Raw genomic sequence first — 13,304 nt, 5'->3', positions numbered from 1 at the left:
TTTTTTTTTTTTTTTTTTTTTTTTTTTTTTTTTTTTTTTTTTTTTTTTTTTTGTTAAAAATAATCCTTTGTGAGTTTCATCGATGGACCCAATTGTCTTTGATTTAAAAACATGTTTAAGGTAACCAACTGATATAAAATTGTTATATTTATAAGTCATATTTGGCCATTATATAATAATTTCATACTTAGCGTTACTTTCAGATTTTGTGAAGTCCTGATCAAGAATCCTTTAGTTAGTGGACACTCCTTCACAATCATTTTGTTCAAAGTCTTTGGAACATCGGAAAGAAGGAAAAAGAAAAACATGCGGAGTTGTGATGTAATGACTCGAACAGAAGATAGTGGTCGGATCACTAGCCTATTCTATCTCCACTTTTTGCCCAATTCAGAAACCCACCAATTCTTCAAAGTGGGATAAGCAACTCAAGCATTAATTGATTCTTTTGCTCTATCTTTAGTTTCCAATAATCTCTCAACCATTATAAATACCCTTTTTCTTGAGTTATATGGTCAGTGTACAAGTCCTTAAGTGGCTAGGAAACTACAAAAACATGAAAGCCTTGACCTTCTTCACACCCTTTTTATTATTTCTATATCTCTTATGTATCTTGTTTACGACAGAAACGGAAGCTGGATCAAGAAATGGTGATGGGGTTTACATCGTCTACATGGGAACAGCTTCCTCTGCCGCAAACGCTTATAGAGCTCAGATACTCATAAATACCATGTTTAAGAGGTTGGATATACTGATACACTCTTTACATGTAGTGAAAAAAATACATTGATACTTGCACAAAGTTTTTTTATGGGTTCTGAGGCCTTTTTATGGTTTGTTGTTGCAGGAGAGCAAACGATCTCGTCCACACATATAAGCATGGCTTCACGGGTTTTGCAGCTCATATGACAGCAGAAGAGGCCAAAGTCATAGCCAAAAAACCGGGAGTGGTTTCGGTTTTTCCTGATCCAAACTTCCAGCTACACACAACTCATTCATGGGACTTTCTCAAGTACCAAACATCAGTAAAGATCGACTCGGGTCCACCTTCAACAGCCTCAGATGGATCATATGATAGCATTGTCGGCATTCTGGACACTGGTAAGGCCTTTCACTCCTATTTTGGCTGTCAATTAAGAAACAAAACCAAATATGAGTTTCACATAATGAAAACAAACAAACAGGGATATGGCCAGAATCAGAAAGCTTCAATGACAAAGACATGGGTCCAGTTCCGTCTCGGTGGAAAGGTACATGCATGGAAGCAAAGGACTTCAAGTCTACTAACTGTAACAGGTACAATTTTCACAACCTTCAAACACCACAATCTGAACATTACCAACTTCTTTTTGAAGACTAAACATTTCTGTTTTTTTTATGCAGAAAGATCATTGGAGCAAGATATTACAAAAATCCTGATGATGATTCAGAATACGATACCACAAGGGATGTGATTGGTCATGGTTCTCATGTGTCCTCCACCATAGCTGGATCAGCAGTGGAGAACGCGTCCTACTATGGTGTAGCTTCCGGGACCGCAAAGGGAGGTTCACCAAATGCAAGGATCGCTATGTACAAAGTATGCAATCCCGGGGGATGCACAGGCTCATCTATCCTAGCTGCTTTCGATGATGCAATAGCGGATGGAGTTGATGTTCTATCTCTGTCCCTCGGAGCTCCAGCATACGCTCGCATCGACCTGAACACTGATCCTATCGCCATAGGAGCTTTTCACGCGATGGAGCAAGGAATCTTGGTTATCTGTTCAGCAGGTAATGATGGGCCTGATGTCGGTACAGTTACCAATACTGCACCTTGGATAATGACCGTCGCTGCCAACACCATCGATAGAGACTTCGAGTCTGATGTTGTGCTAGGCGGCAATAAAGTCATCAAGGTAATACACATAATACACCTAAACATTATATTATCTGGTTTGCTAAAAAGAACCTTTATTGATTTTCAGGGTGAAGGTATACACTTTTCAAACGCTAGTAAATCTCCTGTGTATCCTCTGATTCATGGCAAGTCTGCTAAGAACGCTGATGCATCAGAAGGAGAAGCCAGGTAAATAACATTGGTGAATTCAAATACAATTCGTTGAGCTTATTTTAGATTCTTATAAAGAACTATAGTACAAAGAATAAGGAAGCTAACCTTTTGCTGTTTTCATAAAACATTGGCTTTTCAGGGCCTGTGACTTTGGTTCTCTAGATAAAGAGAAGGTAAAAGGGAAAGTTGTGTTATGCGAGAACGTTGGTGGATCATATTATGCATCATCAGCTAGCGACGAGGTGAAAAGCAAAGGAGGTATTGGTTGCGTCTTTGTAGATGACAGAACTAGAGCAGTTGCTAGCACTTATGGCACTTTTCCTACAACCGTTATTGACTCAAAGGAAGCAGCTGAGATCTTCTCCTATCTCAACTCAACCAAGTACTTAATAAGCTATCTCAAAATTTCTATGAACTATATTAGTCAGTATAGAGCAAATGAATTAAAACCTTTTGCCTTGTGTCGCAGAGATCCCGTGGCAACAATTCTTCCAACTGCAACAGTTGAGAAGTTCACACCCGCGCCTACTGTTGCATATTTCTCTTCCAGAGGACCTTCAAGCCTCACAAGAAGCATTCTCAAAGTAATCCAAAAGCCTGTGCCTTGTTTAGTTTTTACCTGATTAGAAGCATCTACTTACCTCTATCTTCAGCCTGATATTACAGCACCAGGAGTCGCAATACTCGCTGCATGGACAGGAAACGACTCAGCCATTTCACTAGAAGGCAAGCCGACTTCTCAGTATAACGTCATATCAGGAACTTCCATGTCAGCTCCTCACGTTACAGCGGTTGCATCTCTGGTCAAATCACAGCATCCCACATGGAGTCCATCTGCGATCAAATCAGCAATTATGACAACAGGTTAGGTCCCCTTCATTGCAGGTTTTGTGATCATGACATGCAAATATGGATTTTCGCTAACAATAAATCATTCATGGTCACATTCACAGCAACTCAAACGAACAACGACAAAGGTCTTATAACAACAGAAACTGGTGCAGCAGCCACGCCTTATGACTCTGGAGCAGGGGAACTAAGCTCAACAGCATCAATGCAACCAGGACTAGTCTACGAGACAACTGAAACTGACTACCTGAACTTTCTATGTTACTATGGATACAACGTAACCACAATCAAGGCTATGTCAAAAGCACTTCCAGTAAATTTTACTTGCCCTGCAGATTCCAACTTAGACTTGATCTCAACCATCAATTACCCGTCAATTGGAATCTCTGGATTCAAAGGAAATGGGAATACGACAGTTACAAGGACAGTGACCAATGTTGGTGGAGACGGTGTGGCTGTTTACACAGTCAGCGTGGAAACACCACAAGGGTTTAATATTCAAGTGACGCCAGAAAAACTCCAATTTACAAAAAATGGTGAGAAGTTGACATACCAGGTGATAGTGTCTGCTACTGCTTCACTTACGCAAGATGTATTTGGGGCTCTAACTTGGTCTAATGCCAAGTACAAGGTCAGAAGCCCAATTGTAATTAGTAGCGAGAGTAGCCGCACAAACTGAGTAAATGGTATAAAGTTCAGTATGAATATGTAATAATAAAACTTAAATCGAAGCAAAACAAACTACACCGTTTCTGATAAATGAAATGATGATAGCTCAAGTAGATAAAACTATTTAGCAGGAAACAGTCCCAAACATTGGTTTTGTGACATGTCAAACTATTAAGTGAACTTTTGCATACAAAGCAGAACATCAACAAGTCTTTTTTCATCAAAAGTCTTTAGCTCTATCAATCTGGAGTACTAAGTTACAGTTACCAACCTTGTTAATAACCATGCAGAAAAAGTCTCCTTGAAGTTAGGCGATCTTGCTTTCACACAAAGGGCATGCATGACTATGTGTGTGAAACGAAATACATTCACTCCTCCCACTAAAATAGGCAATGCATAAAAGCTAACCTAACACTTCTGATATTATATATGTTTGTGGTAGTGACTATTAAGAAATACTAACAGATTTTAACGTGGAAACATAAAGCAAGAGTTATAAGCAAACTGGAAGCATTCTTGTCCTGTTTCTTGTAGTTCAGCGATGAGGAGATGCCTCACTGTCACCATCATCTTCATGATGTATCTTTTTCTGTCTGTGATTCAAAACTGCAAGTCTGAAATAAGTAAATCAGGAGATTATATCATATACATGGGAGCAGCTTCCTCTGATGGATCAACAGACAATGACCATGTTGAACTTCTGAGCTCAATGTTAAAGCGGTGATAACTAAAACCATAACTCTTTGATTTTCTAACCATGATTCATATATTGCAAATATTAAGACAGTATCTTACATACATCAGGAGCGGCAAAACCCCCATGCACAGATACAAACATGGATTCTCTGGATTTGCAGCCCATTTATCAGAAGGTGAAGCACACCTCATGGCCAAGCAACCGGGAGTAGTATCTGTCTTTCCTGATCAGATGTTACAGCTCCACACAACTCGTTCATGGGATTTCCTGGTACAAGAAAGTTATCAAAGAGAGACTTACTTCACTGAAATGAACTATCAACAAGAATTGGACGTGCATGCAGGAGACACCATTATCGGCTTCGTTGATTCAGGTGAACAGTATGAAGCAATGAAATGTTTATATGCGCTTTTCTTGACTTCCAGTAAAACAAACACTCAATGCAGCATATTCTGAAAAAGAAAACAGGAATCTGGCCCGAGGCACAAAGCTTTGACGACAGGCGCATGGGTCCAGTCCCAGAGAGATGGAAGGGCACTTGCATGAGAGGGAAGAAGACGCAGCCTGGTTCTTTCCGTTGCAATAGGTAAATAGAACCTGAAGAAAGTAGCACACACATGTAAAGATGCCACATATGTTGGAACTTACCACCGTGGACTTATGTTAAACGTTGCATAAACAGAAAACTAATAGGAGCAAGGTATTACAATTCGTCATTCTTCTTAGACCCTGATTATGAGACACCACGAGACTTCTTGGGGCACGGGACACATGTGGCATCAATAGCAGCAGGGAATATAATCTCTGATGCATCCTACTATGGCCTGGCAAGTGGAATTATGAGAGGAGGTTCACCAAATTCAAGAATAGCTATGTACAGAGCTTGCTCACTTCTGGGCTGCCGTGGCTCCAGCATACTGGCTGCATTTGATGATGCGATCGCAGATGGAGTTGATGTCATATCGGTATCAATGGGCTTATGGCCAGAAAATTTAATTGAAGATCCGCTTGCCATTGGGTCATTTCATGCCGTGGAAAGAGGGATCACTGTCGTTTGCTCCGCAGGAAATTCTGGCCCATCGAGTCAAAGTGTGGTTAATGCTGCTCCATGGATGATTACTGTTGCTGCCAGCACTATTGACCGTGGCTTTGAGTCCAACATTCTTCTGGGAGGAGAAACAAGCAGATTAATCGAGGTACTAAGGAAAAGCCAGAAACTGATAAATCTCCTATTGTACTTAAACAATTTTTTTTGCAGGGTTCTGGAATAAATATTGCTAATATAGATGGTTCCGAGGCTAACCCACTTATACACGCACGATCAGCCAAAAAGATAGATGCTAATGAGGAAGCTGCTAGGTAACAATTGCATCTTAACATTATAAAGTAACTTTTTTATATCTATACTAACAAGACAACATAACTGCAACTCTTCAGGAACTGCGCACCTGATACAATGAACGAAACCATTGTTAAGGGAAAGATTGTTGTGTGCGACAATGATGTCGGTAACCAGGTGATCCAGTGGAAAAGCGAAGAGGTTAAGAGGCTTGGAGGTGCTGGTATGGTACTTATTGGCGACGAGGCACTGGATCTGTCTTATATTGATCCCTCATTTCTAGTGACAATAGTAAAACCAAAGGACGGGAAGCGAATCATGTCCTACATAAATTCAGCAAGGTAAAAAATAAGATGTCTCATTTCACAAGATATAATTGCTTTCAAACAAAAGACTAGTAGTATATCAAAGTGCACATTGTAGAGAACCAATTGCAACGATCATGCCTACAAGATCACGAACAGGACATATATTAGCACCATCCATACCATCCTTCTCATCAAGAGGACCTTTTTTGCTTACCAGAAGCATCCTCAAGGTATGTAAGCCCTAAGATTCACCATAAATAATAATGTGATCTCCACAGAATCTTCACAGATTCACAGAATCTTCTAAAAAAAGAAATTGATATTAACAGTTCAATAGTTCATTTTCACTGAATTAACTCCATGAGATACCTGTTACAGCCTGATATTGCGGCACCTGGGGTCAACATACTGGCATCGTGGTTAGTAGGTGACATAAATGCTGCACCAGAAGGAAAGCCACCGCCATTCTTCAACATTGAATCAGGAACTTCAATGGCATGCCCCCATGTCTCCGGGATTGCTGCTCGACTCAAATCCAGACACCCTTCATGGAGTCCTGCAGCAATCAGATCCGCCATCATGACAACAGGTGAGAAACCAAAATCAAGTGAATACCAGTTACGGATTACATATCGATCGAGCACATTGTGTAACCCAACTCTTACACTCTATCTGCAGCCGTTCAAATGACCAACTCAGGAACCCATATAACTACAGAAGCAGGAGCCAAGGCCACACCTTATGACTTTGGTGCTGGGCAGGTCACTATATTTGGACCTTCTTCCCCTGGACTGGTTTATGAAACCAATCACATGGATTACCTGAACTTTCTCTGCTACTTTGGGTATACTTCAAACCAGATCAGAAAGATCTCAAAGCGCATACCAAAAGGTTACGTTTGTCCAGAACAAAGCAACAGAGCAGACATATCTAACATCAACTACCCATCAATCTCAATATCAAACTTCAATGGTAAAGCAAGAAGAACGGTAAGCAGAACAGTGACAAATGTAGCATCACGCCTCATTGGAGATGAAGATACAATCTACACTGTGAGCATCGATGCACCAGAAGGGTTACAAGTCAGAGTTAGACCAAGAAGACTACACTTCAGAAAGATAGGAGATAAACTTAGCTACCAAGTGATCTTTTCATCTACTACATCCTCCACGCTTAAAGAAGATGTATTTGGATCAATCACATGGTCTAATGGAATGTACAGCGTAAGGAGTCCATTCGTTGTAACCAGTCGCGAAGATTAATGATAAATCTAAAGGAGAAGAACACACAATGTCTTTTCATAAAAAGACCATAGCAAGAAAGGTATAATAAGATTAAGCAAAGACCAACACTTTCATTCTTAAAATATATTCCATAAAAACCAAAGAGGATCCTGTTAGTAGAAACAAAGCATTCGGTTTTTCATCTTGAAAACTACCATAAAGAAAAGTAACAAAAAGGGCAATCCAAATCTAAGAAAGACTTAAAGACTAAGTTGTCATAGAGAAGCACCGGATCCTAATCCAATCCACATCACTCGAAGGCCCACTTGTTCTCATTGCGAACCTCCTCTTCTTCCTCCTTTGTGTAATCGTTCTTGATGTTGAAGTGAGCACGCATCTCATCTGGAGTTTTGCCTTTCATCTGATCAGCCACGGCCTGGCACGTTAGGTCAAGAAGTCCACCGATGTTCAGATAATTAGCAGCCTGACAACAAAACAACCAAAAGGTTACGCATTAAATAAACCCTAACAGAGTCGGCAAACCCTTAATCCCAAATCAAAACAAAAAAACCCTAACAGAGTCGGCAAACCCTAAATCCCAAATCAATCAAAAAAAAACCTAATCAAAAGAACAAACCAGGATGAGATCGAAGAGCGTAGGCTGATCGACTTTAACGAATTCGGTATCCCAAGTCTTAAGCTCATCGTTCTCGGTGGAACCACAGAAATCCTTGTCAGCACCGGCAGCCTCAGCGGCGGCCTCCACGTGCTTCTTGCAGTACTCAATTACCTTAGCCAAGATGGCTCCGGTGACATTAGGAAGAGGGATTCCGTTATCGGCACACTTGTCTTCGATCATGTGCTTGATCGTCTGGGACTCAACAGCAACAGCTTCGTCTACCTCGAAGGATTCACCGTCGGAGCTCTTGAGGATGATCTTGTTAGGCGCCATAGCAGTAGCAGAAACAAAAGGAGAGAGAAGCTGAGTGGTTTTTTCGAAGAAGACGCGGCGATTGATAGTCTCTAAAGAGGTTTTGGGGAATTGTGGGTTGAAGGTTTCCCCTATTTATAGAGAGAGATCTGACCACTTCCAATTTCTTATTGGTCAATAAAAAAATTAATGAATGGAAAAAAGTTAAACAAAGAGAGAAAAAAATAGGAAACATTACTAAAAAGAAATATGGAAGTATTTATTATTTCCAAAACAAATTGACCTTAGCTGTGTATTCCATATCATAACAATGGTTAAAAAAAAAAAAAAAATTAACAGAAAAGATTTGCTGTATCTGTGAGTTCAGAAAAAAATAAAACAGTTGAACTACGTGTAGGAATCATTGACTAGGGTTTTATGTTTTTAGTTATAAGCAAATTTAAGTATCTTACACGTTTGTAGGTGAAAAATTAATATCTATCTATCTATGAACCGGAGCTAGAAGCCTTTAGCTCTGGTGGTAAAGGACTCTCAGCTGAGATATCCGCCATCATGAGTTCGATCCTCAGCCACTGCGGAATTCACAAACGGGCTGCAGCGTTCTAGGAGCCGACATATGGAGTGCCATTTGGCCGCCCACGTGGCTAGTCCAAATGAACCGATTTATTTCGGAGAGTGTTGGAATACCTGGGTTATAAAAAAAAAAAGTAATAATAATAATATCTATGTGTTATTATGAATTGTGATTAGTTATTTTGCAGGGGATTAAAGAAAAATATAAAAAAAATTAGGTGGTCAATACCAAAGTAATAAATGATTTTTAAGGTAATTCTTTTGTTTTAAAATAGATGATTCTCTCACAAATCTTTGCAAAATTAATTAGGTTTTTATTAGTTTTAACTTTTAACAAATTATATTATGCAGTTTATCTTTTTCATTGATTGAATTGTGTGTAAATAGATATTAAATAATGTTTTGTTTAAAAGATAAACCAAAATTAAATGATTCCTACCATTAATAAGAAAAGAAAAAAGTTAATACCATTATCCCTTATCTTAACATTAAACAAAAAAAATTACTGGAAAAGAGTAAGAACTATATATGTTGCCCTTTAATGGTGGACATTATTGTATCTCTTATTTGGCTCAGACGCAGCAAGGTGTTAATGGTGCTAAACTAAAGTGTAGCCAGCCGGTTTCTACGTGCGAGGTCCTGAGGACCATCGGGAGAACAACTGTTCCCGAGGTTTCATGATCGGTATTATTGTATTATGGTTGTTAGATCTTATTTGCTGCCTAGAACTCCCGATTGTTTCAGTTCAAACAAATGAATTTTCTCTAGTTGATCGGGCAATGCATCACCATAACCGAAAATCTACCCCGAGCAGCTGATGATAAAATAACTAGGTTGCATCATTTCTTATAAGAGACAATACATGCATGTCCAATAACTAAGGAACATATATATAGCTCATGAACTAATGCTCCCCCACTAAAATAGATAGCATTCATTTTTCTTTTTGTACGTAGTTCTTTCCTACAGAACATAATATGCAAACAGACACTTTTTTCCTTGGTTTCGTAAACTAATAAGCACCTAAATTGCAAATGAAATAATCAACAAACCAAACTAAGCAATAGAGAGACCTACAAAGTACAAAGTGGCGGTTCTTATGTCTAAATGTGCTACAAAGTGGACTGTATTGAGGATCTTGGGTAGAATAGTTTTATAGGCCTTTTCAGAAGGATGTGCGAAGCCCCAAAACACGTGACCACCCGAATTTAAACATGGAATCGGAGTCATCACCGAGCAACAACATGGTTTTGCCGTTGTAAAATTTATTAATTAGCACCCTTGTTTTTATCTACAACTAGGGATGTTAATATGGGTCAGCAAACCCATTTATTAAATGGGTATGTTGAACTAAAATAAGCCCATTTATACCTATTTATGAGAAAAAATTAAATGGGGTTAAATGGGTTTCCCTATTTAGTCCCATTAATTATATGAGTTTTATCATAAATAAGTGAGTACCTATTTAGACCCATTTATGTTGATATTTTTATTAAATATTTATCATATAAATATATATTTTTTTCCAAAATTGTAAAATCACATTTTTCGCCAAAAACAGAAAATTATATTTTTCTCAAAACTGTGTTTTTCTGCCAAATTCATAAAAATGTGTTTTCCCGCCAAAACCGCAAAAATTTGTTTTCCCGTCAAAATCACAAAAACGTGTTTTCCCGCCAAATTCATAAAAATGTGTTTTCCCGCCAAAACCGCAAAAATTTGTTTTCCGTCAAAACCGCAAAAAACGTGTTTTCCCGCCAAAAACGTGTTTTCCCGCCAAATTCATAAAAATGTGTTTTCTCGCCAAAACCGCAAAAACATATTTTCCCACCAAAACCGCAAAAAATGTGTTTTCCCGCCAAAAACGTGTTTTCCCGCCGAAAACGTGTTTTCCCGCCAAAACCGTAAAAACGTGTTTTCCCGCCAAAACCGCAAAAACATGTTTTCCTGTCTAAAAACAAAATTGTTTTTTTTTTATCAAAATGTTTTTTTCCCAAAACCGTATTTTCCGCTAAAACTGAAAATTTGAGTTTTTTTATAATTAAAAATATTCTCAAAAAAAAAAAATTTTCCCGCCAAAATTACAAAGGCACAAAATTACATATTAATATGGTATCATCAAAATTATATACTTAAATGGGTTCAATAGGTTAAATGGGGCCATGTTTGTTTAATTGGGTATGGTTAATTGGGGTTTCAAATATATATGGGTTTAAATGGATTTATATTTAAATGGGGTGGGATTAAATGAGATGGGATTAAATGGGGTGGGTTTACCCATTTTAACATCCCTATCTACAACAAAAAAAACAACCATATACAATATATAATATATCAACGTGTGTTAATCAATTTCTTACCATATTGGCTAGGATTATCAATGACCTCAAGAAGTGAGTTATACATGTCAATGTATACGAATTTGCCATGGGGAAGCCTTTGGCTGTATTGATTGACCAAGTTGGCTACTTTTTCATTGTATACTCTATCACCATAGTTTACATGCGGAAGACATATCAAATTTCCCCCAAGTTGTCTCGCCCCTGGCAAACACCCAAACGGCAACGTTCCAAGGACTGCGAATTTTCTTGCTCCCAAATCATATAGACTCTGTTGTTATACAAACTAATCATTATACGTAACAAAATAATATGATAGTTTTATTTAAGATAAACCAGAAAAGACATGTTTTCTATGCGTTCATGAAAGTAGTTTTCCAACCAATGAGCATATCAGTGTACGCTTGGATAGTGTATCTCGTTGGTTTAGCCGGAGTTGAAAAATACTTGATGCCAAGATCGTTATTACCAGCAGAAATCAGAATCACAGCATTGGCTAGAATCTCTTTGACTTGAGCTGCATCTCCTACTTGTGCGTTTAACTTTTCTATGTATCTTTGAAAGTCATTTACCTGATCTTGTACCCATATAACATTCTGTATAGTTAACCCATATTAGTAAATGAGTCAGCTAGCACATACATTAATGAAGGTAATGGTTAACTAAAAAGTGGTTTTACTTTTACCTGTATAGATGCAGTGAATTTGTCTAACCCTGAACCACCGACGCAAAGCAAACGCCAGTAGGGGGAGTTCACTACTTTTAAGAAATGGGCTACGGAAGGCAGGTAAAAGATCTTTTACCGTACCCCTAACCCGGCGGCTATATACATATATGATATATAGCATTTTTTTTTTTTTTTAGAATGATGGTTCTTGAACTATTTGATCACTCGTTAGGTTAATGAATGTGGTTAGACAAAATTGGTATATGTTAAGAACAATTAATACCAATTAAATCCGATAAAACTCTTCCGTTCCCGAATCTTCCGGTAGGAACATGATAAGCAAAATCGCGTCCATATGGTATAAAATTGCTTCTTGAAACTGTCATGAGCGGTACCCCAGTGTTCTCCTCTTCTACTTAAGGTTACTCTTTGTCAGTTCCAGCGGTGAATACACCGGAGGTTCACCAAGTCCACTCTCCTCGAATCCGGCCATGCTTCAGCTTCATCCCCTCGTCCTCCCTTTGTCTCTGCCGGTGGTTTCTCCAAGGGAGGTGATTCTCCTGAGTTACCAGCCTCCAATCGCAACATCCGAGACTCCAAATCGCCTTATCTATCTTGTACTTCGTCCTTGCCACATGCGACCCTTGAAGTCAGCCTTATCATCTCTCTACTCCTCGGATCTAGATTCCCTCACCAAGCGTTTTGTTTGGTCGCAGTTGGACAGGAGCTCTGTGTTGACGCCGGAGCTGTGCACGACCTTGACAAGTCCCCAAGACCCAACCTATGCTCTTAAAAAACCCAGGTTTGTTCCAAGTCATCAATTGCAGTCCCGTAGCTTACCTCTGTGTCGATTTATTGTTTCAATTGTCCGAAGACTGCAATCTGAACATAATCACTCATCGGTGCTCTGTTATTGCAACATTTACTTGAGAACCCTGCCATTAGTTTTGCTTAGGGTCCCTACCCCTGACCACCAAAGACTAATGAGGACCGGCATTATGACCTCGGCTCAACAGAGCGATGGTTACCGGTCCCTCTTGAGTCTAACCTCTTTGTTTCAGCTGTTCCTTGAACTATCTCAATTGCATCTCTGCTCTATTTGTGCTGAAACCGGAAGATATAGGAAGATCGGCATTATGACTTTCTCTTCAAGAAGAGAAAGTTACCGACACCTTCCCAGTCTCCTATACATACTCTCCCTGCGACCTGCTTATTCCCAAGTTCAATCCATCAATGTCCGCAAGTATGTTTCCCCTTGGCAAAGTTTGATGAGTGTCGGCATTATGACCATAACTCCATGGGATTTGGTTACCGGAATCTCTTCAAGTAAGCCATGTTCAACCTTTACTCTCCATCCACCAACCTCCTCGCCAATGAGCAGATCAAACCATCTAGTCTCTCGGCCATGGAAACACCTTCAACGTTCCAATGTCATTTCGATAAGGACAATCTACCACTCTTCTGCTGTATCAGCGAATGTGGCGTCGACAACCCTGGATTTAGCTTGCAGTTTGATGCTCTCTTGCTCAAATTTTCAACATCTCTTGGACATGTTGGTCGATCTATCTATTTTTATCTTTGTTGCACATGTTTATCTATCAAGCTTTGCTTTGAAAACTCTTATCCTTTGTAACCATGCTACTATGTTTAGTTGAATGAA

At 39.1% G+C, this 13,304-nt stretch overlaps 4 protein-coding genes across 4 annotated transcripts in view; 2 read left to right on the top strand and 2 right to left on the bottom strand.

Moving 5' to 3' along the window:
* Positions 508 to 3,658, top strand: LOC104756369 (CO(2)-response secreted protease). The gene is made up of 9 exons (XM_010478945.1): positions 508 to 738; positions 845 to 1,098; positions 1,182 to 1,293; positions 1,381 to 1,894; positions 1,964 to 2,064; positions 2,189 to 2,431; positions 2,519 to 2,633; positions 2,703 to 2,913; positions 3,003 to 3,658. The coding sequence occupies exons 1-9, from the start codon at positions 509 to 511 to the stop codon at positions 3,575 to 3,577; spliced, it is 2,355 nt and encodes a 784-aa protein (XP_010477247.1). The 5' UTR covers position 508; the 3' UTR covers positions 3,578 to 3,658.
* On the top strand, positions 3,748 to 7,203 carry LOC104756370 (subtilisin-like protease SBT5.1). The gene is made up of 9 exons (XM_010478946.2): positions 3,748 to 4,287; positions 4,372 to 4,637; positions 4,733 to 4,850; positions 4,947 to 5,460; positions 5,523 to 5,623; positions 5,702 to 5,944; positions 6,027 to 6,141; positions 6,290 to 6,500; positions 6,590 to 7,203. Exons 1-9 carry the CDS (start codon positions 4,109 to 4,111, stop codon positions 7,171 to 7,173), a joined length of 2,331 nt encoding a protein of 776 aa, XP_010477248.1. The 5' UTR covers positions 3,748 to 4,108; the 3' UTR covers positions 7,174 to 7,203.
* LOC104756371 (SKP1-like protein 4) lies at positions 7,246 to 8,207 on the bottom strand. Its single transcript, XM_010478947.2, has 2 exons — positions 7,772 to 8,207; positions 7,246 to 7,618 (listed from the first exon to the last, which is right to left on the bottom strand). Exons 1-2 carry the CDS (start codon positions 8,084 to 8,086, stop codon positions 7,445 to 7,447), a joined length of 489 nt encoding a protein of 162 aa, XP_010477249.1. The 5' UTR covers positions 8,087 to 8,207; the 3' UTR covers positions 7,246 to 7,444.
* Positions 9,695 to 13,304, bottom strand: part of LOC104759305 (GDSL esterase/lipase At5g63170) — a 4,290-nt gene continuing 680 nt past the window's right edge. Inside the window, 8 exon segments of the mRNA XM_010482251.1 lie at positions 9,695 to 9,918; positions 10,999 to 11,248; positions 11,337 to 11,573; positions 11,663 to 11,703; positions 11,706 to 11,724; positions 11,727 to 11,783; positions 11,786 to 11,799; positions 11,928 to 12,034. Of these exon segments, the coding sequence (XP_010480553.1) occupies positions 9,695 to 9,918; positions 10,999 to 11,248; positions 11,337 to 11,573; positions 11,663 to 11,703; positions 11,706 to 11,724; positions 11,727 to 11,783; positions 11,786 to 11,799; positions 11,928 to 12,034 (949 nt within the window).

The sequence above is a fragment of the Camelina sativa genome, chromosome 17, assembly GCF_000633955.1.
Source record: "Camelina sativa cultivar DH55 chromosome 17, Cs, whole genome shotgun sequence".
NCBI lineage: Eukaryota > Viridiplantae > Streptophyta > Magnoliopsida > Brassicales > Brassicaceae > Camelina > Camelina sativa.
This window is presented reverse-complemented; position numbering and strand designations above follow the sequence as displayed.

What these genes read in the sequence shown, in the direction of transcription:
- LOC104756371 (XM_010478947.2), bottom strand. Translation starts at nt 8,086, where the DNA reads ATGGCGCCTAACAAGATCATCCTCAAGAGCTCCGACGGTGAATCCTTC. An exon ending in CGCTCTTCGATCTCATCCTG is followed by an intron (nt 7,619 to 7,771) that starts GTTTGTTCTTTT and finishes TTTTGTTGTCAG; the next exon opens with GCTGCTAATTATCTGAACAT.
- LOC104756369 (XM_010478945.1), top strand. Translation starts at nt 509, where the DNA reads ATGGTCAGTGTACAAGTCCTTAAGTGGCTAGGAAACTACAAAAACATG. An exon ending in ATAAATACCATGTTTAAGAG is followed by an intron (nt 739 to 844) that starts GTTGGATATACT and finishes TTGTTGTTGCAG; the next exon opens with GAGAGCAAACGATCTCGTCC. An exon ending in TGTCGGCATTCTGGACACTG is followed by an intron (nt 1,099 to 1,181) that starts GTAAGGCCTTTC and finishes ACAAACAAACAG; the next exon opens with GGATATGGCCAGAATCAGAA.
- LOC104756370 (XM_010478946.2), top strand. Translation starts at nt 4,109, where the DNA reads ATGAGGAGATGCCTCACTGTCACCATCATCTTCATGATGTATCTTTTT. An exon ending in CTGAGCTCAATGTTAAAGCG is followed by an intron (nt 4,288 to 4,371) that starts GTGATAACTAAA and finishes TACATACATCAG; the next exon opens with GAGCGGCAAAACCCCCATGC. An exon ending in GGTTCTTTCCGTTGCAATAG is followed by an intron (nt 4,851 to 4,946) that starts GTAAATAGAACC and finishes TTGCATAAACAG; the next exon opens with AAAACTAATAGGAGCAAGGT.